The 23,109-nt window shown below is 38.9% G+C and overlaps 4 protein-coding genes across 4 annotated transcripts in view; 3 read left to right on the forward strand and 1 right to left on the reverse strand.

The window, feature by feature from the left end:
• Positions 1 to 7,942, forward strand: part of lmx1al (LIM homeobox transcription factor 1, alpha-like) — a 13,612-nt gene extending 5,670 nt beyond the window's left edge. Inside the window, exons 4-9 of the mRNA XM_011604076.2 lie at positions 4,957 to 5,189; positions 5,358 to 5,521; positions 6,305 to 6,382; positions 6,460 to 6,583; positions 7,108 to 7,263; positions 7,554 to 7,942. Of these exons, the coding sequence (XP_011602378.2) occupies positions 4,957 to 5,189; positions 5,358 to 5,521; positions 6,305 to 6,382; positions 6,460 to 6,583; positions 7,108 to 7,263; positions 7,554 to 7,711 (913 nt within the window). The 3' untranslated portion in view covers positions 7,712 to 7,942. The remainder of the gene's footprint in view (positions 1 to 4,956; positions 5,190 to 5,357; positions 5,522 to 6,304; positions 6,383 to 6,459; positions 6,584 to 7,107; positions 7,264 to 7,553) is intronic.
• Positions 7,943 to 9,435: 1,493 nt separating this feature from the next.
• On the reverse strand, positions 9,436 to 10,582 carry chchd5 (coiled-coil-helix-coiled-coil-helix domain containing 5). Its single transcript, XM_029836531.1, has 4 exons — positions 10,456 to 10,582; positions 10,132 to 10,272; positions 9,864 to 10,015; positions 9,436 to 9,737 (listed from the first exon to the last, which is right to left on the reverse strand). Coding segments are annotated over exons 1-4 (324 nt in total). The 5' UTR covers positions 10,458 to 10,582; the 3' UTR covers positions 9,436 to 9,708.
• Positions 10,583 to 10,770: 188 nt separating this feature from the next.
• On the forward strand, positions 10,771 to 18,135 carry atp13a1 (ATPase 13A1). Its single transcript, XM_003964749.3, has 25 exons — positions 10,771 to 11,333; positions 11,641 to 11,730; positions 11,896 to 12,159; positions 12,273 to 12,428; positions 12,559 to 12,628; positions 12,723 to 12,829; positions 12,959 to 13,088; positions 13,215 to 13,270; positions 13,372 to 13,498; positions 13,629 to 13,766; positions 13,915 to 14,035; positions 14,160 to 14,317; positions 14,494 to 14,669; positions 14,738 to 14,848; positions 14,953 to 15,078; positions 15,187 to 15,289; positions 15,379 to 15,569; positions 15,890 to 15,986; positions 16,089 to 16,273; positions 16,412 to 16,526; positions 16,611 to 16,807; positions 16,915 to 17,057; positions 17,142 to 17,253; positions 17,332 to 17,475; positions 17,578 to 18,135. Exons 1-25 carry the CDS (start codon positions 10,980 to 10,982, stop codon positions 17,686 to 17,688), a joined length of 3,582 nt encoding a protein of 1,193 aa, XP_003964798.3. The 5' UTR covers positions 10,771 to 10,979; the 3' UTR covers positions 17,689 to 18,135.
• Positions 18,136 to 19,130: 995 nt separating this feature from the next.
• dsn1 (DSN1 component of MIS12 kinetochore complex) lies at positions 19,131 to 21,942 on the forward strand. Its single transcript, XM_011604059.2, has 11 exons — positions 19,131 to 19,226; positions 19,427 to 19,457; positions 19,566 to 19,830; positions 19,931 to 20,004; positions 20,130 to 20,202; positions 20,367 to 20,439; positions 20,527 to 20,577; positions 20,683 to 20,754; positions 20,838 to 20,985; positions 21,259 to 21,346; positions 21,419 to 21,942. The coding sequence occupies exons 1-11, from the start codon at positions 19,192 to 19,194 to the stop codon at positions 21,499 to 21,501; spliced, it is 993 nt and encodes a 330-aa protein (XP_011602361.1). The 5' UTR covers positions 19,131 to 19,191; the 3' UTR covers positions 21,502 to 21,942.
• The last annotated feature ends 1,167 nt before the right edge of the window (positions 21,943 to 23,109 follow it).

Below are 23,109 nucleotides of genomic sequence, written 5' to 3' on the forward strand. Positions count from 1 at the left end.
CTCTATCCGTTGGCTCGTTCATCACTGTCTGCTTTGTAATAATATTTCTCTATTCCAAACCTCATTTTCTTCTTGCTGAGATTGATGGCAGCGATGACACCAAACAGTTTATCTCTCCATTTATCCCTTGTTTTCTCTTAATCGCCTCCCCTCCCTGAGCGCCTCTTTGTGTCTCGGGGAGTGAACTGGAGAATGGGAGTGGCGGGGAGGCTGATTGGGTACAATGCTAATTACCCAGCGTTCTGTGGCGGTCCTGTGATGACAAGCCTGCCACTGAGCTACAGGGAAACACAGTCAGAGAGAATTATGCAATGATGTGTCAGGAAGACAATGAGCCCTAATTTGACTGTCGCCTGTAAACCTCTGCTTAGTGCCTTAAATGATCATGAATTCATAACCTTCAAGTGTGACTATATGGAAACGGAATGTTAAGAGTTGTTTCATTTCTATTTTGGACTCTACAATTCAGGCCATTTTACAAAACATCTGTTTTCGGTTCTCAAAATCTGGACAAATAAACACATACTTATCATCGTATCATCATTTAAAAATCTTTTAAAATTTAGCCTGTTTAAGGAATAATACTTGTAACATACATTTAAAAAATGTCAGACACCATTTTTTACCCCAAACTTTATTTGAACTGAACCTGCAGCTCAACAGATGATTGTTGGGGAGTTCTGTGTTCTGATGTTTTGTAATTACAAAACAGGATGATTGACATAAGTTAAAGAGCAATAGGGAGACCTCTTACTGATGGAAAAAGTATTGGAAACTGGGTGAATCCCATCAGGATAGGTATCTGAGAGTTGGAAGTAGGTATAGATGGAGGTACAGGTACACATTTTTAAAGGCGCATTCATATGTGTGAGGAGACCAACTGATGCCGTCACTGTTTTTGCATAATGTGAGATAAGACCCCATCATCTTTCCTCCCCCACAACAATTTTATAACAGACAGCTAATAAATGTTTCATGGCAGAACAAGCTGCTCGGCTTGGCTTTATTAAATCTGAGATAATAAAAGAAGAGAGGGAGAGGAAAAAAGAGAGAATAGGGGGTCGCACCAGAGACGGAGAGATAGGGAGATCGGCGTAGACTTTTCTCAGATCGACCGGCTGTATCTCCTGTTTCTGGGGCAACGGGTCCCGCTGTCCCCTGCCACCCCCTCTCACTTGCTTCCCACTCCGCCAGAGACAGACAGGAAATGAGAAACAGGCAGACAGGATATTGCGTTCTGGTGGCCTGGGGATTAACTGTTTTATCTAAACTAACACACACATGCGTGTATACACACACACTCACTCGCACACATGCACACATCCATATTCTCACACATATTATTCATTCTCGGTAACATCAGGTGTAGATGGTGCACAACCAGAGAGGCAGACCATGCTGCCATGCATGCAGTTTTGTTTGTTACTTTGCACAAGTACATTACACCGATTTTAAGAAAAAAAACTATGCGCATTAGTGTTGCTCTCATGTGTCTGGGTGAGAATGGGGACATTTAAAGAAACTGGATTATTGTCAATTTAAAAGAGTGCAAATATTCTACAGAAATGGATTTCTGCTGCTGCAAGTTTGTGTGGCCATTAATTAGCAACTATATGTGCTTTTTCACAATTTAGAGCATAGTCAGTGAGTGGTAGAACTGTGTATGATGTTACATTATTGATGCTTGAATGAATACAAATTACAGCATCTGTCAGTGTTTTATTAGTGTTTGTACCAGGGACCTTATCAGTGTTTACACAAACTGTGCATATTTGTGTTTATGTGGGTGCATGACCATATATATACACACACATGCGTGTCTGCTCCTGTGCATCAGTGTGAGTCTACTGTATATATGAGTACACACACATCTATCTATCTATCTATCTATCTATCTATCTATCTATCTATCTATCTATCTATCTATCTATCTATCTACTGTATATGTGTGTATTTGTGTGAGGGTGAGTGAGTGGTGGCAGGGGTAGTAAGTATCGTGGGGAATGCTGGGAGATTTTAATAACACAGAAGCAGTGCAGGGAGATTTAATAAAAGGAGATGATGTGATTACTGAACCCTGGCTCTGAGCCATTTTGCTTCACAGTGCAATATCCGCTAAAAGTGCACACATACACGCACACGCACACGCATGCTCGCGCACGTACACACACACACACACACACACACACACACACACACACACACACACACACACACACACACTCACATCACACATCCTTGTGCACATTCGGAAAAATCAAATACCAGACAGAACTTAAAAATACAACTTAAGAAAGTAAGGCTGCTGCATATGTTACCGTTGTCTTTGGGTCCATCATGCAACCCCTTAGATGCCCTGTGATTTTCCCATTTATGTATAAATACTGATTCTGTACACAGTTGGACACACGGTCAACTGTATAACTGTTCACATGTTTTTGCTAAACAGAAATGGGCCTTTAACTAAGACTTTCATTTATGTTCTGCAGAGCGTGCAGTAACCCTCCGTATAGACAAACCCTACCTGTATAAATATTCATCGCTTATGAAAGTCAGGACATCATCTGTAATCGCTTGGAGACACATCCATATTTATGTGGGCGGTGAGGTCCGATGCCATGTTTGTCAGTGCTCACAGGCAAAACGCCACATGACAAAGCTTAGGAAGATAATGAAGATTCTTTTATTGTGTTTATATGCTATGGATCTACACTGAGAAAGTAGGAAAAGCCTAATTGTAACCACAAAATCCACACAAAACATCACCTATATCTGCCTCACCACATTTGATCTAGTAAGCAGTCAGTTTGTAATTAGCTATGCGCCTAACCCTTCAGAAATCCATACCAACAGATATAAAGATGTCAGCAACCAAAGGTCTTTAGAGGTTTCAAAGGCTCACATCCAGGCATTCTGCTCACATGAGCTATTATTCTGCATAAAGCCATATCAATAGTACACAGATTGCATTGGAAATCCTAGGTTTTTATTCAAAACAAACTCCTTTTAAACATGTCATTTTATGATGATGTTTTTTATTGTTATTAAACTGTTATATTAATAATAATAGACTTATTGTAGTAGTAACGGTAGTATAATGAGCTTGTGGATGTCCTTAAAACATACTATCTTAATATCTTTGCAGCTATATTGGAAGCTACACCCTGGTTAGTGTGAATGATACTTCTATTAGAAGGATTAGACTGATCTACTTACAGGCCCCCCCGCTGTGGCAGTTGTCCCAAGTTGCATTCATTTGTTAGGTTGAGTAAATTCCTACCATGCTGTGTGCACCATGATTATAGAGAGCAGGACTTAACAACTAACATCATCAGTCTTGTGTCAAGCAACCCTGTGACAATTTTGCTCTGTGGTTTTTTGTTCTCAGTGAAAAGAAGCATTTAAAGCATTGAAGTGTGTTTAAATGGAAAGTTAAACTTTTGTAATCACTTCCCTTTGGGGAAAATTCGTCATTGGTGGCAGAATTCATGATTTTCACAGGGTCTTACAAATATGTCAGCAGTTAAAACTTTTACCAAAGATACAAATGAGACTTTCAGTAGAAATATTGTTTGTGTCTTTTCTGAAATGCTGGGTCCTTTAACAATAAAGTTTATAGGATATTTATGTTTGTGTTACAAAGTCAGAGACACTGTCATTTGGGAAATTTGGGGAGTGTTTGGCAGATGGATTGGGAAAGATTAGCCATAGCAGATGCGTTTGGGACAGAATCACAGATTAGGAGCTCTAATGTGCAGACCTGGCTCCTTCTTTACACTCCAGATTTGGGCAACAACACCTTCCTATCACTCAGTGAGGGAGCTTCAACACTTCTGCCTTTATTTATTCCCTCCCCCTGACTGCTCCACACTAGTCCTCATATTCCCTTCATGTTTGTGTTTTGCTGTGTTTTAGCATCCACTGAGTTTAATCCCTTTTACACCTATTGTAACACTACATCAGCCTTTTAGAGAGATGATGATGTTGATAAACAAGTTCCACTAGTGCAGGTTGAACTTGTAGCATGATGTTATGGTGGCTGCTGGTAACTCTAGCTAATATCAAACTAGGAATACTGATATTTGGTGGAAGAGTGTGTTCACATGTGTGCATGCCTTTGTGTGTATGTGTGCATAAGTGAGAGGAGAGAGATTAACCCCATGCTATCCCCAATCCCTGGTTATGAGTTTACAGCGTCTGTCTGGCCATTGCACTGTTTAAACAACAATCTAATTAATCCTGTCTTTATTAGTTTCCGTGAACTGAGGAGGCAGACTGGGAGGGCATGAGGGAGAATTGGGAATGCTGGCAGAAAATACCAAGGAGGGAGGGGGAGGACACCAACAGGGAGAACAAGGATCAGAGAGGAATTTAATGGCAGGGACTTGCCCTGTGAATGGAAATGAGGACATGAAGTGTTGAGGAAGGAAAGAAATGTAGGTGTTATAACGTCTCACAGGAGGAAATATGTTTGGACAAAGACAGAAAAGTGGTCATGGGGAAAACCACAAGTCTCTGTATTTAGCTCAATCATTGTAATTTATTGTTCAATAGGTGTTCTAAGGTTGTGGGTGGAATACAAATGGCCAGAGTTAATTTACCCTATCAAACAGATTTAAGCATTTTAGGATTAAAAATGGATTGCAGAAAGCAGATCTGTTATAATAGGCTGACTACTGCCATCTACTGTAATTACTGAGAAAAGAAACCACAATTTGGTCGACAAATGTAATTCCTCTCAACAGATGTTCACCTTGTTGCTCTGTGCATTGGGTAATGCTTATACGACCTTTAATTAAGAGAGTATGCTAATCTTCAGAATCATCTGAGCTGTCAGGAAATGTATCAAAACCGTGTATCTAACTTTAATTAAGCCACCTTTCTTTCTTGATTCTCATGTTTCCATATAATACTGTTTATACTGGATTTTGTTTTTTATTTTTTGTGCACTTCTAGGCTGTTTGTAAGAAAGTGCAGTTCCTGCCTGCAGGTGATCGGACGCTCAGAGCTGATAATGCGTGTGCAAGGACAGGTGTATCACCTCGGCTGCTTCACTTGCTGTGAGTGTGAACGCCGTCTGCAAAGAGGTGATGAGTTTGTGTTGAAAGAAGGCCAGCTGCTCTGCCGCATGGACTATGAGAAAGAGAGGGAAATGCTGGCCGCCATTAGTCCCACACCAACTGAATCAGGTATCAGAAATCAGAAATTACTGTTAGTGTGTGTGTGTGTGTGTGTGTGTGTGTGTGTGTGTGTGTGTGTGTGTGTTTGTGTGTGTGTGTGTGTTTGTGTGTGTGTGCACGCACATACAAAATAAATACTCTACCTTTTGCAATTATTTTGCTATTTGGTTTATTCAGTGAAAAGTGAGGATGAGGATGGTGGTGTTGGCTCTGGTGGGGGAAAGGGTGTTGATGATGGCAAGGAGCACAAACGTTCAAAACGGCCTCGAACTATCTTGACCACTCAGCAGCGCCGGGCTTTCAAGGCCTCCTTTGAAGTGTCTGCTAAACCATGCCGCAAGGTGGGTGGATCAAAATATCTCATTAATGAAAACATCTGCATGACAAACTAATCATTTTTGTTGTATTATGTTATGATGTGGCCTCATGCCAAATTTAAAAGAAAATAAAATCTTACATTGACAGACATATTTAGACACTTTGACCTGACACTTGTACATTTAGATGTAAAGGCAGTCTATTTGTCTTTATCGTGTTTGAGATGCATCTGCATTGTTTGTGGTTTGCAATGACACAGACTTGCATTACAACTGACAATACATCAGTTCAAAAGAACAGCCTCCAGATGTTAGAAGCAGGATTGTGTCGAGGAACAGATCCAGGAAAGGCTACAAAAAATATGAAGGGTAACCATCAGCGCAGCAGATTTTATGGAAGAGTGGCCAAACAGAAGATGCTCCCTAGTAGAATGCACATGAAACACCACCTGGAGTTTCAGAATAACACCTTAGACTGTGGGACACAAGATTCTCGGGTTTGATGGATGACCAATATTGAACTTGTTGGTCTTCATTCTGACCATTGTGTTCACTGCTCTTCATCTAAACGCTGTAGAGGAATACTCTAATTAAAACATTATTCAGACCACTGGGAACTTCAGGCTGAGCCAAAGGTTCACTTTTAAATGCAATATTAATTTGCAAAAATATATAATCTGTTTTCACTGGTCCATTCTAGAGTCCTGGGTGGAGATTAATTTTTTTTTTCAACTTTAGCATTACAAAAAAGTGTCTGAAAACTTTACGACTATACTGTTTTTTGATAAACATAATTATCTTCCCTAGGTGAGAGAAACACTGGCTGCTGAGACGGGACTGACAGTGCGGGTTGTGCAGGTGTGGTTTCAGAACCAGAGAGCCAAGGTTAGAACAGCATGACAGGACGTCTATCTGTCACACTCGGACATGAAAATCATGCCGTTTACATTTTTGTGCCCCAGATGAAAAAGATAGCGCGGAGACAGCAGCAACAGCAGCAGCAGCAGCAACAGGAGCAAGAGCAGCTTGGAGGAACAAGGAGAGGGCCGAGTAGAGGCGGCCGTCAGAGCAATGATGACAGTGAGGGTAGGAACTCGATTTTACCGATTCAGATTTAGGAAGAACAAACCATGCATTTCATCAGCACAATTTAAACAACTGACATTTTAAAAATCTCGTTTTCAAGCGGGACCAGGCCAAGACAGCAGCACAAAAACAGCAAAAACGCAAATAAAATCCATTCACACACAAAACAAAACAAGAGTGGGATTACATGATGACATGTATGATGCAATCATAAATTCCAATTAAGCTTATTCCTTTGTTCTTTGTAATTGTCTTAAATTTCCCTAGAGATGTCAACATCAAATCCTTCTGTACATAATTCCTGACTCTCGGGACCTGCATCTGCATGATATCCGGAGAGTCATATCGACTAAGGGTCCAAGAAAAGATTCATAAGTAAAAGAGCCAGTGAGAGAGTCTACGAACATAAAAAGATGGCCAATGTGTGATAGCATACAGGCAACATTGATGTACATGATAGCTGCAAGCAGTAATAAAATGCAAAGCACAGTGATATACAGTTTCCAATTTCTTTTATTGAACAGATGGATCCAGTACCCACGGCATGGATGGCATACTAGGGTATCCCTCTCTGCCCCGTCAGCAGCTACTCGCTCTGGACCCCAACATTTATGGTGGAGAGCCATTTCGACATGGACTGACGCCACCTCAGATGAACAATGAGCAGATTCACTCCTATGGTAAGATAACTGAAGCTGCAAACACAAGTTACAGAAAGGCAAATCATAAATAACATAATAATGTATTTGAACCCCAACATGAAATGAAATATTCTCAATAATCCATGATGCGTGTGTTCGGTGAGCTTGATTTCAAACTTATTTGCTAAGGTAAACGTTTGTCTACTAGGTCGGCATGTTACTTTTTAAAAAAATAAATAAATCTGGTTTCAAAATCTTAGAGTTCAATGTTCTTTCATATTGATTATTGTTTTAATTGAGCTTTGCACATTCAATTTTTTTTACTACAGACTCAGAAACAGTGTTTCATGACCTGGACAGTGATGGCAGCCTTGGTCACCTTGGAGACTGCCTCTTAGCAACTGGGGAGGGCAATCTACTGCCGGGGCGAGTGGGAAACCCCATCGACCGTCTCTACTCCATGCAAAACTCCTACTTCACCTCCTGACCCATATAAACTCTCACCCCTTCCCATCCTTCTCCACCTTTCACCTCAGAGTTGCAGCTAATGAGATCTGTCTTTGAACATGCCTGTAGGAACATTCTACATGAAAATATCGACACCCAAACAAACTTTTATCACAGGCTGAATCCATCACTAAGTCAAGCTTAGTCGTAACATACCGTAAGTTAGCAGCAGATATATCCTTATTAAAAATCACATGCTGGAAAAAAAAAATGTAAATTTCATGTAAAAGAAGAGCTGATTATCTCCTGTTGTATTTATGTAATGATAAATGAAAGACTTTCCATGGCACCTTTTCACAACCACCACAAACAAATCAATAGGGACACATATTTTGGCACAGATGTAAATATCATGAATTCCAAATGATAACTGGCTGTTGAAAACATTCACCAATCGTTTAACATCTTTTTAAAGAGTCTTAAAGGTCTTTTGCGCAGCTGATTTAACTTATAATAGTATATTGCTTTTTGAACGAATAGTGATTTGTAATTGTGTGTGAAAGACTGCAACATATACAGTGCTGTGTATGGCATGGAGTAAATATTTGCTCTCAGGTTAGTGTGTGTGTTTCTGTGACCTGAGTATTAACTCAGGACATTGTGCTGAACAGGGCTGATATTTGAATAGCCCTAAGACCTCAAGAACACTGATCAAAGAGAGCAAAAAAAGAATAATTTCAAATTATCTTTATCTCCTTAAAAAGACAAGACAGGTATATATGGACCAAAAATATCCTTTTCATTAAAATAGATGACAGGGTAATTTGATGAGACTTACATTATATGGAAACAGGGTTCCAAAAGCGCTTGTCACTTGTTTTCCTTTCTGATTTTTTTTAAACGCAGTCAGCGTGCACTGATGAAAAGCATCTATTACTTCTTAAAAGTTAACACACTGGGTACTTGATAACATGCTCAAAATGTTAATTTGAGTACGACTCTCACAGATAGTTATTGTGATCAATTTTTGTCATTTCTTTCTTAAATCTCCACATGAATGTTAGATATTTCGTACATTTTTCTGTGTTAGAAAATATTTAAACTGTACGATATTTATGTTTTACAGAGTTGAGCTAAAGGAATAGCCTCCAAATCCAAGTTGGGTAGTAAATATGTCAGGCTTACAATGTAATGTTTATTAAAATAGGATTTCATGAGAAATATGGGCAAGAATTTCATAACATTATGTTTGACATTGGACTCATAGTAATTTTACGGTGACATTTTTGTGAATGTAACTTAATTGTGCTGTATTAGGCAACTACCTAGGTTTTTGTTCAGTGATTATAAGGTGATGTGCTTTGAATATAATGGTATCGTATCTCCAATACAGTCTGCAGTTTCATCTTTGGAGTGGACTTTCTTTATTTTTGTAAACATGATGACAAAAAAATGCAGAAAAAAATTATGACTCCCATTACCACCTTCAAAGCATAAAATAATTGAACCAGAAATAGTCCTTTCTGCTTCATGATCACAGGGCTCGTAATTCATCCCCCTCCCTCTGTCTCTCGGTAGTCTCACTGATTACAAATGAAAAACCTCCTTTTTCCTTTCTTCACAGACTCCCAAGATTCTTGGTACTTGAGTAGTCAGAAGAGAGTGTGTGGGAGTAATACATTCCAGTTTAATATTTGACTCTGACCTTGTGAGAGTGGGAGAACATGAGTAACTAAAAAAAACAGCAAAAAACCCCACAGGATGAGCAGTGCATTCAATTCAATTTTAATGAGACCAGTTTTATGAAAATAGGTAAAACCCATCTTTTTTATAAAAAAGAAAGTCTCAATAAAACACTTACCCAGTACAGAAAAGAACAATGCAGGAATCAAATATTCAGCATATTTTTTCACTTTCTATATATTTTACATACTTAATACAGAATGTATAATAGATTTAGGTATTATTCACAGTACATACAGTCACATGAAGAACCCGCTTATCCATATCCATGTTTTGAAAACCGTGATGTAAAGGCTATGACGATTGAGGGACTGGACCTTCATCTGGGAAAAGATATGGAATATATTGGTATAATATTCAGTAAAATAAGATGTAATGCCTGCAAGTCTGGTGCTGCTGTTTACTTTTGAATCTCTAGTTAACCATGGACAGGTCCAGCAAGGACTTACCCGCTCCGCCAATGTCAACTGTTTCTGCACAAGCCACAAAACGAGCCACATGAGGGGAACATGAGGTAGCGTTGTCCTGGTTCTCTCTGAGACATCGCTCAAAGTCCATAAATTCCTTGGAGCAGCCCTGCCTGATCCTCTGGATCACCGGACTATTAGCACAAATTAATTTTACAACATTATACCTGATGACATTTATAAAGAATTTTGGTGCCTTGCAAAGTAAAAAAAAAAAAAAAAAAAGACAAATATGAAGACGTTTTCTTACTGTGATGATGTACATTGTGCAACCTTCATCTTCAGTTCATGGCACCTTTGCTGCCATGTTGATGGGTTGGAGGCAACGCATGACCCATATGCCTCCATGTCTTTCTGACAATACTTTGTAGTTATATCTATAGCAGCCTGCCTGAAAGACGAGAGTGTAATCAATTTAATTATTTCAATAAGTTAACGCCGTTATTCTGGAAAAAACGAATACCGGTATGTTAAAAACAATGATGTGTCAAGTAGCAAACATCTTTATGTAAGTCAGTCTATGATATCTCTAGCGCAGCTGTTGGATTTTACACAAGTTAAACATATATCTTACATGATTCGTGCAGGAATTTCCTACGCGAAGAAAACAGTCAAGGTTATTGCCCCGTATTTGATTTTCTATGTACTGTGGCCACACATTTGAGGATCCAGTCGATGCGGAAATTACGTCATTTTAAAGTGGTCGTTGTTCGTTATTTGTATTGGTTCACATATGCGTCAATCTAACAATCTGACCACACGCATATGATGACGTTGTGTATAGTAAAGCTATATTACGAAAACCACTGAATGAAAACCTTACTGACAAATCCAGTGATATTATTATTTAGCTGTAGTTAAACACCTCAATAACTGTAGTTTTAATGTTATAATTTCATTTCAGTCATGCTTTGTGGAGCAGTACGTGTTCTTGCGTGCTTGCGTATGCGGAAGTCGTAGTCGCAGTAAGAGAAATTTAGTAACAGGGGATCTGAAGGCTGGTTCGAGTCCCGTTCCGTGCAAAATCGTAATTTTAACGGCCACAGCACGACGGGTGGTGGTGGTTGATAGAGGGGGGAGAGGGGTGAAGGTTATAAAATGAACGACATAAAGAAAGAAAGGAGTATGGGTGCAGATGGAATCCAGGAACCGGGTAAGCCGCAAATGGCCCCCCGTGAGAACCATCATCTGCTCGATAGCAGCACCGGCGACGAGCTTGTGAGCTCGGTGACGCTATATAGGCGGAGACCCCGACTACTACACGGCACTGTCTTGCCATTCTTGGCTGTTCTATACCCAGGGTGGATGTACGTGTGGTTCGGAGTATACGGAGCTTCCGAATACCCGGAGGCAGGCCTCCTAGCACTAGCCGCTATCGGGATCGCGCACGTCCTCACAGCGCTCTCTGGCTATTGGTCCGTGCATGCGCACTGTTGGCTCACTTGTTCCAAGGTAAACCGAAATATCAGATAATTCATATTCGTCTGATTATATAGGCTAACATTTTTTTTTCAAGGTTTGTTTTTATATTTTCACCGCAGAAAAAACAATTTAGAAGTGTTATGATTACTGTCCAAAAGCAAGAATTAAGATACTATCTTTGCAACTTAGAGGTAGAGGTTTGATTTAATAGGCCAAATAATTCATCGTTTATCTATATATTTAATACGTAATCTGCGTGCAAATTTAATTTCAAGCAAGTGATGTTTGGTAATTTCTCAGTCTCAGAACTCACACTATCACCTTTGTGTATAAATAGGAACCAAACCCAAATAAAGCAACCCTGGCAAAGGTCATACCAACTCCAAATAATGGTTTTGCTGAACTTGTTGCACTACAAAGAGACCAGGTCAGTGTTAAGCATTCATGATTCACCAGGTTGTCTTTGGAAACATGTCCCAAATCTAACATTTTTACTACATTGTGTTTTGACACACAATTTGATCTCCATTCATTTAACTTTAACTATAGTTGGATTTTTAACTGTCTTTGTGTTTTTTATTCTGACCAACAGGATGAAAATGGGGAAGACATATTATCTTTTGAGTTTCAAAAGATCTGTTACATATTTGACCACAAAGAGAAGAAACATTTCCTTCCAATAGCATTCCCCATCAGTCACCCACTGAGCTACTTTCAGACCTGGCGTGGCTACCAGGAGGAGGCTGAACTCAGAGCTGCAGAAAAGCGATATGCAACTAATCGTGTTGAGATGATTGTGCCAGATTTCTTGGAGCTCTTCAAAGAGAGAGCCACAGCTCCTTTTTTTGTTTTTCAGGTATATGTGTGAGAATATTTTTTCCATAATCCAGCTTGCACTGTGCAGACACTATGCTGTAGTGGTTACACATTGGTGTTATAAATATGTCTGTGTCCATGTCAACTTATCAGGTTTTCTGTGTGGGTTTGTGGTGCCTGGATGAGTACTGGTACTACAGTGTTTTCACGCTGTTCATGCTGGTGGCTTTTGAGGCGTCTCTGGTTCAACAACAAATGAGGAATATGTCTGAGATTCGCCGTATGGGAAACAAGCCTTACATGATACAGGTAGGGCAATTCATCCAATACATCAGTATTATACACAGTGTTTACTGCAGAGAAATGTTAACCAAGTTACAGTAGTTGACATCTGCAGTGTTTGATACTTTCATTAAAAACTATTCCTTTTTAATGCCAGGTATACCGCAACAGGAAATGGAGACCTATTTCAAGTGATGAACTTGTCCCTGGGGACATTGTCTCAATAGGTAAATTTTGTTTCAACATTCATTCAGTTCTTTATAGAAAAATAAATGATTTTTTTCATGTTTTAAAAAAAAAAAACTGTTTTCATATTAATAGGGCGTTCACCTCAGGACAACTTGGTGCCCTGTGATGTTCTGTTACTTAGGGGACGTTGCATTGTGGATGAGGCCATGCTGACTGGAGAGTCTGTACCCCAGATGAAGGTTAGACACAAGCATCGGCTCAGCATATAACTTTCTGGACACTGAGTTCATATGTCAGCTTATGTCATTGTGAAAGATATAGCTTTACGTTTTGATTATTGTATACACTGCATCATGTGGTTTGTTTAGGAACCAGTGGAAGATTTGGATCCAGAAAAAATCTTGGACCTTGAGACAGACTCTCGTCTTCATGTTATCTCTGGAGGTACAAAAGTGGTGCAGCACAGCCCCCCTTTAAAGACCAGTGCTGGGCTTAAACGTAAGCACCATTACTTCACCTCACTACTGTGTTACCAATGGGCATTGATTGAATTGGGGAATAGTGGCATTTATTTTGTTTAAAAAAATCAGGTGTAAGCTCATTATTCTTTTCTCTTATGCACAGCTGTAGATAATGGTTGTGTGGCCTATGTATTAAGAACAGGATTCTATACCTCTCAGGTGAGATGGTTGGCAAAATGCTTTATTCAAAATCTGTTTGTTTTAACAACTTGTCAATGAATCTGTCTGAATTTACTGACTATGCTCAAATTTGGATTTAGGGTAAACTGTTACGGACAATCCTGTTTGGTGTGAAGAGAGTTACTGCAAACAATCTGGAGACGTTCATCTTCATCCTTTTTCTCCTTGTGTTTGCCATTGCTGCAGCTGTTTATGTGTGGGTAGAAGGTAGGTTACACAGTACAGAGTTGTAAAGATGAAATATTTAACACAGACATAATAGTCTTTGTAATACCTGCAAGCAAGAGCCAGTGTAATTACTGAGTACTATTTTTGTGTTTTGCTTGAAACTCTCTAGGGACCAAAGATGCCAGCAGGAATCGCTACAAATTGTTTCTGGAGTGCACGCTAATCCTCACCTCAGTGGTTCCACCAGAACTCCCAATAGAGCTTTCTCTGGCAGTTAACACGTCTCTTATTGCGCTGGCTAAACTTTGTAAGTCTATATTTGTATATTTCCATTTACAAAAATTTACTGCAACTATGCATTATATTTTGGTAGTTTTAAGATATCAAAACAAAACAGGTTCATTACACCAAGTGTTTACAACACTGGTTAAATTGTCTTCTTCACCCCTGCATAGATGTATTCTGTACAGAACCCTTCAGGATACCATTTGCCGGAAAAGTGGAGGTTTGCTGTTTTGACAAAACAGGAACATTAACCAGTGACAGTTTGGTGGTACGCGGAGTAGCAGGTCTCAGGTAAACTTTGTGTTCAGACAGAATTTACAAAAACACAACACAAGGCATATTCTGCGATAGTTTAGGTTTTGCAACTTTTACACACATTTATTTATTTTTCTTTTCTTTTGCCAATTTAATTCAGGGAAGGTAAAGAGGTAATGCCTGTGGCAGACATTCCAGTTGAAACACATCGAGTAGTGGCTACCTGTCATTCACTGGTTACTCTGGATGATGGACAGCTAGTTGGCGATCCCCTTGAAAAAGCTATGCTGACATCTGCCGACTGGACACTGACTAAAGGTACAGGCTATTGTCCTCTGGCACAACTTAAAAAAAGTTTTATTCACAAAGTTTGGAGTTCACAAATTTAAAATCATTTAATCAGATACTTTTTTACTTAAGGATGTTGGTGTTCAGATAGATTGACTTTAAAGACAATCCTTGTGTGGTACTAACTGTCCTGCTTCATTGACCAGATGAGAAGGTGTTCCCCCGAGGTATCAAAACACAGGGACTAAAGATCCATCAGCGTTTCCACTTTGCTAGTGCACTAAAGAGAATGTCAGTCTTGGCCTCCTATGAGAAACTGGGGTCCACAGAACTGTGCTACATCTCAACTGTCAAGGGAGCACCAGAAACACTCAGAAGAATGGTACGTATGACACCATCCCTTTTACATTCAACCTTTTTTACATTTTTTTACATTGTGCATGTGTGTAGTTTGCAGAATGTCCCGCAAGTTACGATGAAGTCCACAAAGAAATCTCTCGGGAAGGTGCTAGAGTCTTAGCCTTGGGTTACAAAGAGATTGGACATCTTAGTCACCAGCAGGTTATTTCATTTTTCTTAAAGCTTTATGCTTGCCCAATCTGACTGCCTACACTTGCGTAAGGAGAAATGTAATGAGATGAAAAGAATCTTTGTGATTTACCTAGGTCCGGGAGATGACCCGCGATGCTCTAGAGTGTAACTTACAGTTTGTGGGATTCATGGTTGTGTCCTGCCCCCTCAAAAATGACAGCAAGACTGTCATCAGAGAAATCCAGGAAGCATCTCATCATGTAAATAATTTCATGATACACATTATCCATGCTACACATATGCATACAAAGGTAAGTGGTTTAAATGGAATTGATACTGAGAGCGTATTCTTCTCTGTTTGCATTCAGGTAGTGATGATAACTGGGGACAACCCTCTCACAGCATGTCATGTAGCAAGAGAGCTTCATTTCATCCAGAAAGAGCACACACTTGTATTGCAGCAAAAGCAGGGTATGTTCTCTCTTTACTGCATTACCTTCATTCCACTCATAGTTTATATAGACATGAAATCATGTATCTAATGTTGTTTTGTTTCTCAGGTGTGTGGCTATGGGAGTCAATTGATGGCAGTGTAATTGTACCTCTAGCCAGTCCTCTTCCTTCATTTGTTCAGGAGTTTGACTTATGTGTGACGGGGGATGGTCTGTCAAGAATAAGTAGTGACCCTCTGCTACTTAACACACTCTTGCCTCATATACAAGTGTTTGCGCGTGTCAGTCCAAAACAGAAGGTAGTTTCCAGTTCCCACTTCTGTCCAATTGTAATTACATTTAAACCTGACATAATTTCAGCTACATGTTCAAAATCATTCAGTAAAAAAATTCCCATTCAAATTGAACCAATGATAATATATGATTGTGATGTGTTGTATGTGGATATGAGTAATTTCATTTAGGCGAATTACAGGATTTTTGTATGTTGCTATCTTGGATGGGAAATATGAATTGTTGGTAAACTCAAAGATGAAACTGAACATAATACTCTATAATGGTATGACTTAACTTTAATGGGTGATTGGGAGGTTATTACATATTGTCTCTGCTCTTTCAGGAATTTGTCATCACAAGTCTAAAGGGGATGGGTTTTGTGACACTGATGTGTGGTGATGGAACAAATGATGTTGGAGCTCTTAAACATGCCCACGTGGGTAAGACTTGCCACCAGCCATACCATAAACATGTGACCGTTCATATCATGACCTCCAACAGTTTGTGTTCATGGGCATGATTTGTTTTTTTGTTTATCACAGGTGTTGCTCTTTTAGCTAATGCGCCTGAGCGTGTACCTGAGAAAAGGAAACGGGGAAAAGAAAAGGAAGCACTGATAGCAGAATCCAGACATTTTCCACCTGCTAGCACTGGCAGCAAGCCAAGTTCACGTGCAGTGAGGCAGAGGGTGATGGCCCAGAGAGAAGAGCAGTTTGCAGCACACAAGGTATCTATACATGCATGTATGACTACATATTCACCTCCATATGTCTATATTTCTCTAAATATGTATTAATGTGTCTTGTGGGGAAAAAATATAGCCTAGTAATTGTCCTGGGCTGAGCAGTAGTTTGTTCTGTAACAGGAAAGGATAAGCCAAGTCTTGAGGGAACTTGAAGAGGAGCAGATTCAAGTAGTGAAATTGGGTGATGCCTCCATTGCTGCACCCTTTACCTCTAAACTGTCTTCTATACAGTGCAGTGAGTAGCTCTCCTTTATAAAACAGTTTTCCTCAAATATCATACAACATCAGCAATTTAATCCTGTTTTCAAACCCTATCCAGTTTGCCATGTCATAAAGCAAGGCCGCTGCACTCTGGTGACCACACTCCAAATGTTTAAGATCCTTGCTCTTAATGCCCTGGTGCTGGCTTACAGCCAGTCTGTACTCTACCTCGAGGGGGTCAAGTTCAGCGATTTCCAGGCAACTGTTCAAGGCTTGCTGTTGGCCGGATGCTTCCTCTTCATTTCCAGATCAAAGGCAAGAATTTTTTTCTGCCTGTTTTTTTTATTCTATCAACTCAAGGTTTTTCGTATCATTTGTTTTGGATAAAACAAATCTAAATCTGTTTGTCTCTATTTACACAGCCCTTAAAAACATTGTCTCAAGAGCGGCCTTTACCCAACATCTTCAATCTGTATACAGTTCTGACTGTGCTGCTGCAGTTTGCTGTCCACTTCTGTAGTCTTGTGTACCTTTACAGAGAAGCACAAAGCAGGAGTCCACCCAGGTTAAAAAAGGACTACTTTACCACCAATACAGATAATTTTATTAATATGTTGTATTTATCTGAGTCATTCTTCATCTCTTGCAGAGAGGAGCCCTTTGTAGATCTGTATAAAGCATTTGAACCCAGTTTAATTAACAGCACTGTGTATATTATGTCCATGGCCATGCAGATGGCTACGTTTGCTATTAACTACAAGGTATGTATTATCATTATTTAATGTTTTTTTTGTTCCTTAAGTGAAGTGGTTCAGAGAACTGTATCTTATGTCCAATAGGGCCACCCTTTCATGGAGTCTCTGAGTGAGAATCGACCTCTGCTCTGGAGTATTGCTCTTTCGGGTTTAGCAATTGTTGGACTTCTCACTGGTTCATCGCCAGAATTCAATGAATATTTTTCTCTTGTAGATATTCCAACTGAGGTGAGCTAATAATATTTTACAAAGTATTGTTTTGGTGTGGTAAGCTTATAATGATTTATTCTATTACTGAAGGTAACCATCTTCCACTTTCCTTCCCTGCAGTTCAAATTCAAAATTGCCCAGGTCCTGGTGATAGACTTTGTTGCTGCTCTACTGGTGGACCGTATCCTACAATTCTTAATGGGAAAAGGAACTCTCAGGATGCCTTCGTGAACTTGGTGCCAACAACTGTCCTTGCCAAACTGACTATAAAGGGATTGAAGAAATTGAAGGTCAAGATTTAATGCTGTTGTTCTATAAACAAGACAGTAATGCCCTGCAGAACTATACACTTGGTGTCCCCTACTTTGTCCTGCTTTCATCCCCATTAATCATCATTATTTGTTTTTTCTCAGCTCTGTTTGAATTGTATTTTGCTTCCCAAGCCTACTTGATTTACTTTCTACTGTTACTTCTAATGAATCCCCCACCACAGTAAGCCATGAAGACAACAGTATTGAGTGAAGTGAGACAGTGTGAATCAAATGGAAACATACAGGCATCTAAAAGGGGAATTCTCCCAGAGAATTTCAAAAAGTGTTTTGGTTTTTTTAAATTCTTGTCAATGATTTTGTAAAAAGTAACAAATAACAGAATTATAAAAACCTCAGATTTAAATCATGACGTCTGTCACATGTTTGTCATGTATCGTCTACATATTGTGTGGATGAACATTACTGGTTATCAATCATATTGTTTCCAGTAGAAGGTAAAAGTAAAAGCAGAAGGTAAGTAAAAGTTAGAAAATAATTGCTCTGGTCTGCAGCTAGCTGTTTGCATTACAACTGAGTCAGTCTTTCTCAGAATCAGAATCAGATTTATTGCCATTGTTCATGCAATACACAGTATTACACAAGCTAGGAATTTGTCTTGGTGTGACGCTGCGACATTCAACATAAAGAAGACAACACTAGAATAAGATAAATAAAATAAAATAAGACATATACAGTATATACATAAATAGTAAGAAATAGTGCAGGTCAATGCAGGAGTAATGTGATGTATTGTTAGTGAGTCCGACTGGCTGCTGTACATGGTGCTTAAGTGATAAGTCACTTGGTGTTCAGCAGCCTGATGGCAGAGGGGAAGGAGAAGAAGCTCATGAAAGCTTTGCATAATTTGCACACAAAATGGTTTTTATATGGATAAGTTTATATTTGCAGGATTTTGAAAAATTATTTTGCTGACCAACGTTAAACTGCACTTAGCCACATAGGATAAATTTTGATGCACCTAGTATTCTGTGTATATGTTGCAAGCCTGTATTTTATTTCAATTTGCAGATTTAAGGAAAGTGATAACACAATTCTACATGCACTGACACATTATAAAACCTAAGGTTTTATGTTTACAAAGTTTAACATTGATGTAACCATTTTGATATAGTCTCCAAGACATATAAGTTGACTCAGTAGTTTAAAAAAAAGGTACAATACATGCAAATATAAAATAAAGATACAAACTATGCTTTAAAATGAAATCAGAATTAACAAATGTTAAAGTATTAAACTTGACTCGGGTTTAATAAAACGCTTGCATTTGACCGATAATGTCTTTAGGCTGACTAGGCCATCTAAATGGCTCCCGAGATTTGGACTACAATACCCATGATGCCTGTAAGGGTACAGAGGGTTGGCTTTGTTGGACGCGCCATGACGAGAAGTATTTGAAAGAAAAATGGCGGCGGAACATTTTGAAACGGATCGAGACGGGTGGGTACATTGTTTTTCGCTTTTGCCAAAGAATTTGTCATTTCAAAAAGTTATGCAAAACAGTACGTTAGACGTTGGGAGGCTTGAGAAGCAACACAATTTTATCTTAAATCCAACGGTAGCTGTTAGTGTAGGTTGGGCGATAATTTAGATTACTTTGGCATATAATGCTTATACCTAATGAATTAATATTTTTACAGTTGCGGGAGTCTTACTGCTTTTCGGGACGAGGTATTGTATTTTATTTTTTATTTTTTAATTTAAGCTGACTAAGATATCATTTAAGATGATTTAGATATCACAACGCCGCTGACAAGTTTCTGTGTTTTCTGCACCAAGGTGGTAGAGACGACTAAAAGATGCTCATCCAAAAGCCCAGACTCAGCGCCACCAAATAAATCTCCTCGTATGGAGGACCAATTCCACTCTACACAGACATCTGCTGTCGTGGAACAGCCTGCAGAGACAGACCAAAGTGAAGTACAAGCAGATAACACGGATGGCTCTTCAGATCCGATTGTAAACCCCACAACACGACGAAAATCCTTCAGGAGAGCTACCGTCACCCGACGATCTCTCCCTGCCCTTCCGAATCAATATCAAAGTGAGATGTCTGTCGTTACACCTTTGGAGTCAGCACATTATGGCCACTGTGTACATTGTTTTGCATTATCACGTATTGCTCATTTGTTGTGGCCATGCAGTTTTGTGCAGGAGCATAAGCACATCTTCATCACAGCAGGAGAGACTTGAGAAATTAATGGAAGCTTCAATGAAGGCGAGTTGGCCCAATGTAGCATTTGTCATGCTTTTCTTTTACAAGCATGCTATAAAGCTTATAGTTGCATTAAACACACGATTAAAATTAACGTCAATTGCTGTCTAATCATTTTTTGCTTGTAGCTGGCACTAGAAAGAACTGGGGATTCCCTGCGGTCGGTACCAAACGCCTCACTGGAGTCTTTTCATAAACAAGGTTAATGCTTGAACTGGTTCATTTAGTGCTTGAGACTTTTGCTATTTTCTATAGTTGACTGACTGCTCATTTTTTGCATAAATAAACATTTGGTTTAAAACACCGGTCACCAACACAAGCCTGTGCTCACTCTCTCTGTCTTGTTTGTCCTTTACCTCATTCAGTTGAGCACATGCAGAAAGAGTGGAAGAGTCTGGCTCAAACCATAAGCAGTGATTCCAGTTCTGAATCTTCTCGGTAAGTCATGTATTTGTCTTATTTCATTTTTCTTTTCTAAATATGTACAAATTTATAAATATAATTTATTTTTGCTTTCTGTTGTAGTGATCCTTTGGTGCAAAGAGCCATGGAAAAAGTCAGGAAAGCCATCGAGAGGCATGCTGTTATTAATCTATTCAGTCACTTAAATTGGAAAAAAAACTAACCCAAAACATTGTGTCAACATTGAGTTGTATATTAATGTGATTATTTGGATTTTAGTATCCAAACTGAAAGTGAAGGCTGGGAGGCACTGTTGGAAAAACACCGCACTAAAGCACAGGAATTAGAAAGGTGAACATGTCTGTTATGACTGACAATTATTGCTGTGTTAATGGAATGTTGTGTGCATATATTTATATATTTTTTCTTTTTAGAGAAGTGGAACGTGGCATGCAGACAGGTGTTCCATTAGACTCAACATCTGTGGCTCAGTCCTCACAGTACCTTTTAATTCAGAATAAACCTGACTACCACAGTCTTCTTCGTAGACAACAACCTCTGCTCAACACCGTGTCATTGATTGTATGTTGGACATCAGATTTTTATGATGTTAAAAAAACACTCAATAAGATTCACTAGAATGCTAATTTTTAAAAATTAATATGTAAAGCATTTCGTCTATGTAATGGAATATATTTAAATTAAGAATACCAAACTAAATCAAATCAGCGGTGTGGCAACTTTGTGGAATTAGTCCATGTTGAAGCACCTAAGAGCAATATTATAAAATCTTATGCATATTAGAAACTACTTTAAATGATCACCTGTGCACCTTGTACTTTTATTTATTTGTAGATGGACACTCAGATTAAGATGGTTCGGCAGCTCGTCTTCATTAAGGAGCAGGCCCAAATATTGGTTAAAGAGACAAGTGCCCGAATGGGTAAGGTCTTTGTCTTTGGGAGTGATGTGCTGATATTGCAGTGAAATGCTAATGCTACTTTTTCATGAACAGCTTCAGAGGCAGGACTTCAGGATCTTTCACCTGACATCATGAAGAAGTTGATGTCACTTCCTTTATCTTCTACAACTGCATAGCTCATCTGCTAGCAAGACAATATAATCATTTAATTGTCACACTGTGGCTTGATGTTTTTTGTGATGTTTGTCATATTTTATTCCATAAGATTGGCCTCATTTGTTTGTTTACTGAGTATAAAGTAGGTATTTCAACCAACATGATAAACATGACATGTGCCGGCACTGCACATGTTTGACCAGCAGATGGCAGTGGCCAACTGTACTACATCTGATGAGCAGCACAGATTCCTAAATTAATCGTAAAACCTGAAACGGATTAAGAAGGAACATAATAAAACAATTATATTTAAAGGCAGCCAATATTGCAGAAATAAGGTATTTTGGTAGAATAATTAGCCATTAAAAATGAGGGTGCAAAAAGGATAAGAATATTTGTACATGTTGTGATCAGTATATAAAAACATTAAAAACGGGTGTCCATACTTGCCATTATCTGAATACCTTTGTCAATATTCATTTGGTTCTCCCTAAATACAGATAAAGCTAGGATAAAATGTGTGCAAGGGAATGTAAATTTAGTCATATACTCAGCATGAGCCACAGTTACTTTAAAAAAAAAAAAATTGGTATTGCATTTAACGCAGGGTGTTCTCTGACCATTTAGTGGGGTACCCCTCCCCCACGATGACTCAACCTCAGCTCTTGCAATTGGCTTGGTCACTGATGCAGAACGAAGCGTTGACATTGTACCAGTCAGTCAAACCTATGTATGCTATCACTTCTGTCTCTTGCACATTTATTCGTCCAGTTTAGACTCAATTGTTGTAATGATTAAAGCAAGAGGAAGCCCTTGTGCCATGATCCCAGTGACAGATTTCTGTTGTCTGCTATTATGGTTTCTATTGTGGATTTTCTTTGTGATTGTATTCACGGAAGTGACTTCAGATCACAGGCACAAGCAAAGAGAAAGCCAAGGGTTGTGACCGCGAGAGTTGTGGATAAGGGAGGATGGTGCACAGCAGGAGAGATCGATTCTTATTTAGATGAAAATGAGGCTTGATGCGTTTGGGGTGAGGAGAGCAGCTTTAGCATCCAAATGGAAATAATATTTATTAGAAAAACACTATTCAATAATAATTGCAAAACCTTAATTTGATGGAATGTGTACATTGTTAAGATAAACCTTATTGATCCCACATCGGGGAAATTCACAATTGGTATCGAATTGTATTGAATTGCTCTTACAGTTTTGTAAAATTATCAACCTTAGTTTTTCAATACATAGTGATATTGAATTGTAAAACAATATTTTTTGAGTCAGTGCATATCAATACAGCTGCCTTGGGAGAAATGGGTCTCAGCATTACTTGTCATATCAAAGTGTAGAAAAATATGGGTGTCTGTATTGGTGAATATGAATATTTTGTTCATCTACTTTAGAGGTTAAAATCTGGTGCCTGGAATAGCCAGAAATCTAAACTTGCACATGCAAGGAACCTTTTTTAAAATAGATTTACAGTATTCTGTTGTCCCTAACTTTAGATTGATTAGCAATATATTGTAGTAGATGGATGTGTGGAGAGTCAGCATAAACCATTGCCAGTTTTATCCTACTCTCTCGCTCACCCATCATCACTTCTCAATACAGTAAAGCTGGCTATTGCT

Source organism: Takifugu rubripes, chromosome 5, assembly GCF_901000725.2.
Source record: "Takifugu rubripes chromosome 5, fTakRub1.2, whole genome shotgun sequence".
In the NCBI taxonomy this organism is placed as follows: Eukaryota; Metazoa; Chordata; class Actinopteri; order Tetraodontiformes; family Tetraodontidae; genus Takifugu; species Takifugu rubripes.

Coding starts and splice junctions, on each gene's coding strand:
- dsn1 (XM_011604059.2), top strand. CDS start 19,192: ATGGCGGCGGAACATTTTGAAACGGATCGAGACGG. Junction 20,203..20,366: donor GGAGTCTTTTCATAAACAAG/GTTAATGCTTGA, acceptor TACCTCATTCAG/TTGAGCACATGCAGAAAGAG. Junction 20,986..21,258: donor TCAACACCGTGTCATTGATT/GTATGTTGGACA, acceptor ATTTATTTGTAG/ATGGACACTCAGATTAAGAT.
- chchd5 (XM_029836531.1), bottom strand. Junction 10,016..10,131: donor GCACAATGTACATCATCACA/GTAAGAAAACGT, acceptor TTGTGCTAATAG/TCCGGTGATCCAGAGGATCA. Junction 9,738..9,863: donor AGTTGACATTGGCGGAGCGG/GTAAGTCCTTGC, acceptor ATCTTTTCCCAG/ATGAAGGTCCAGTCCCTCAA.
- atp13a1 (XM_003964749.3), top strand. CDS start 10,980: ATGAACGACATAAAGAAAGAAAGGAGTATGGGTGCAGATGGAATCCAG. Junction 12,629..12,722: donor TGGGGACATTGTCTCAATAG/GTAAATTTTGTT, acceptor TCATATTAATAG/GGCGTTCACCTCAGGACAAC. Junction 13,499..13,628: donor TGTTTATGTGTGGGTAGAAG/GTAGGTTACACA, acceptor GAAACTCTCTAG/GGACCAAAGATGCCAGCAGG.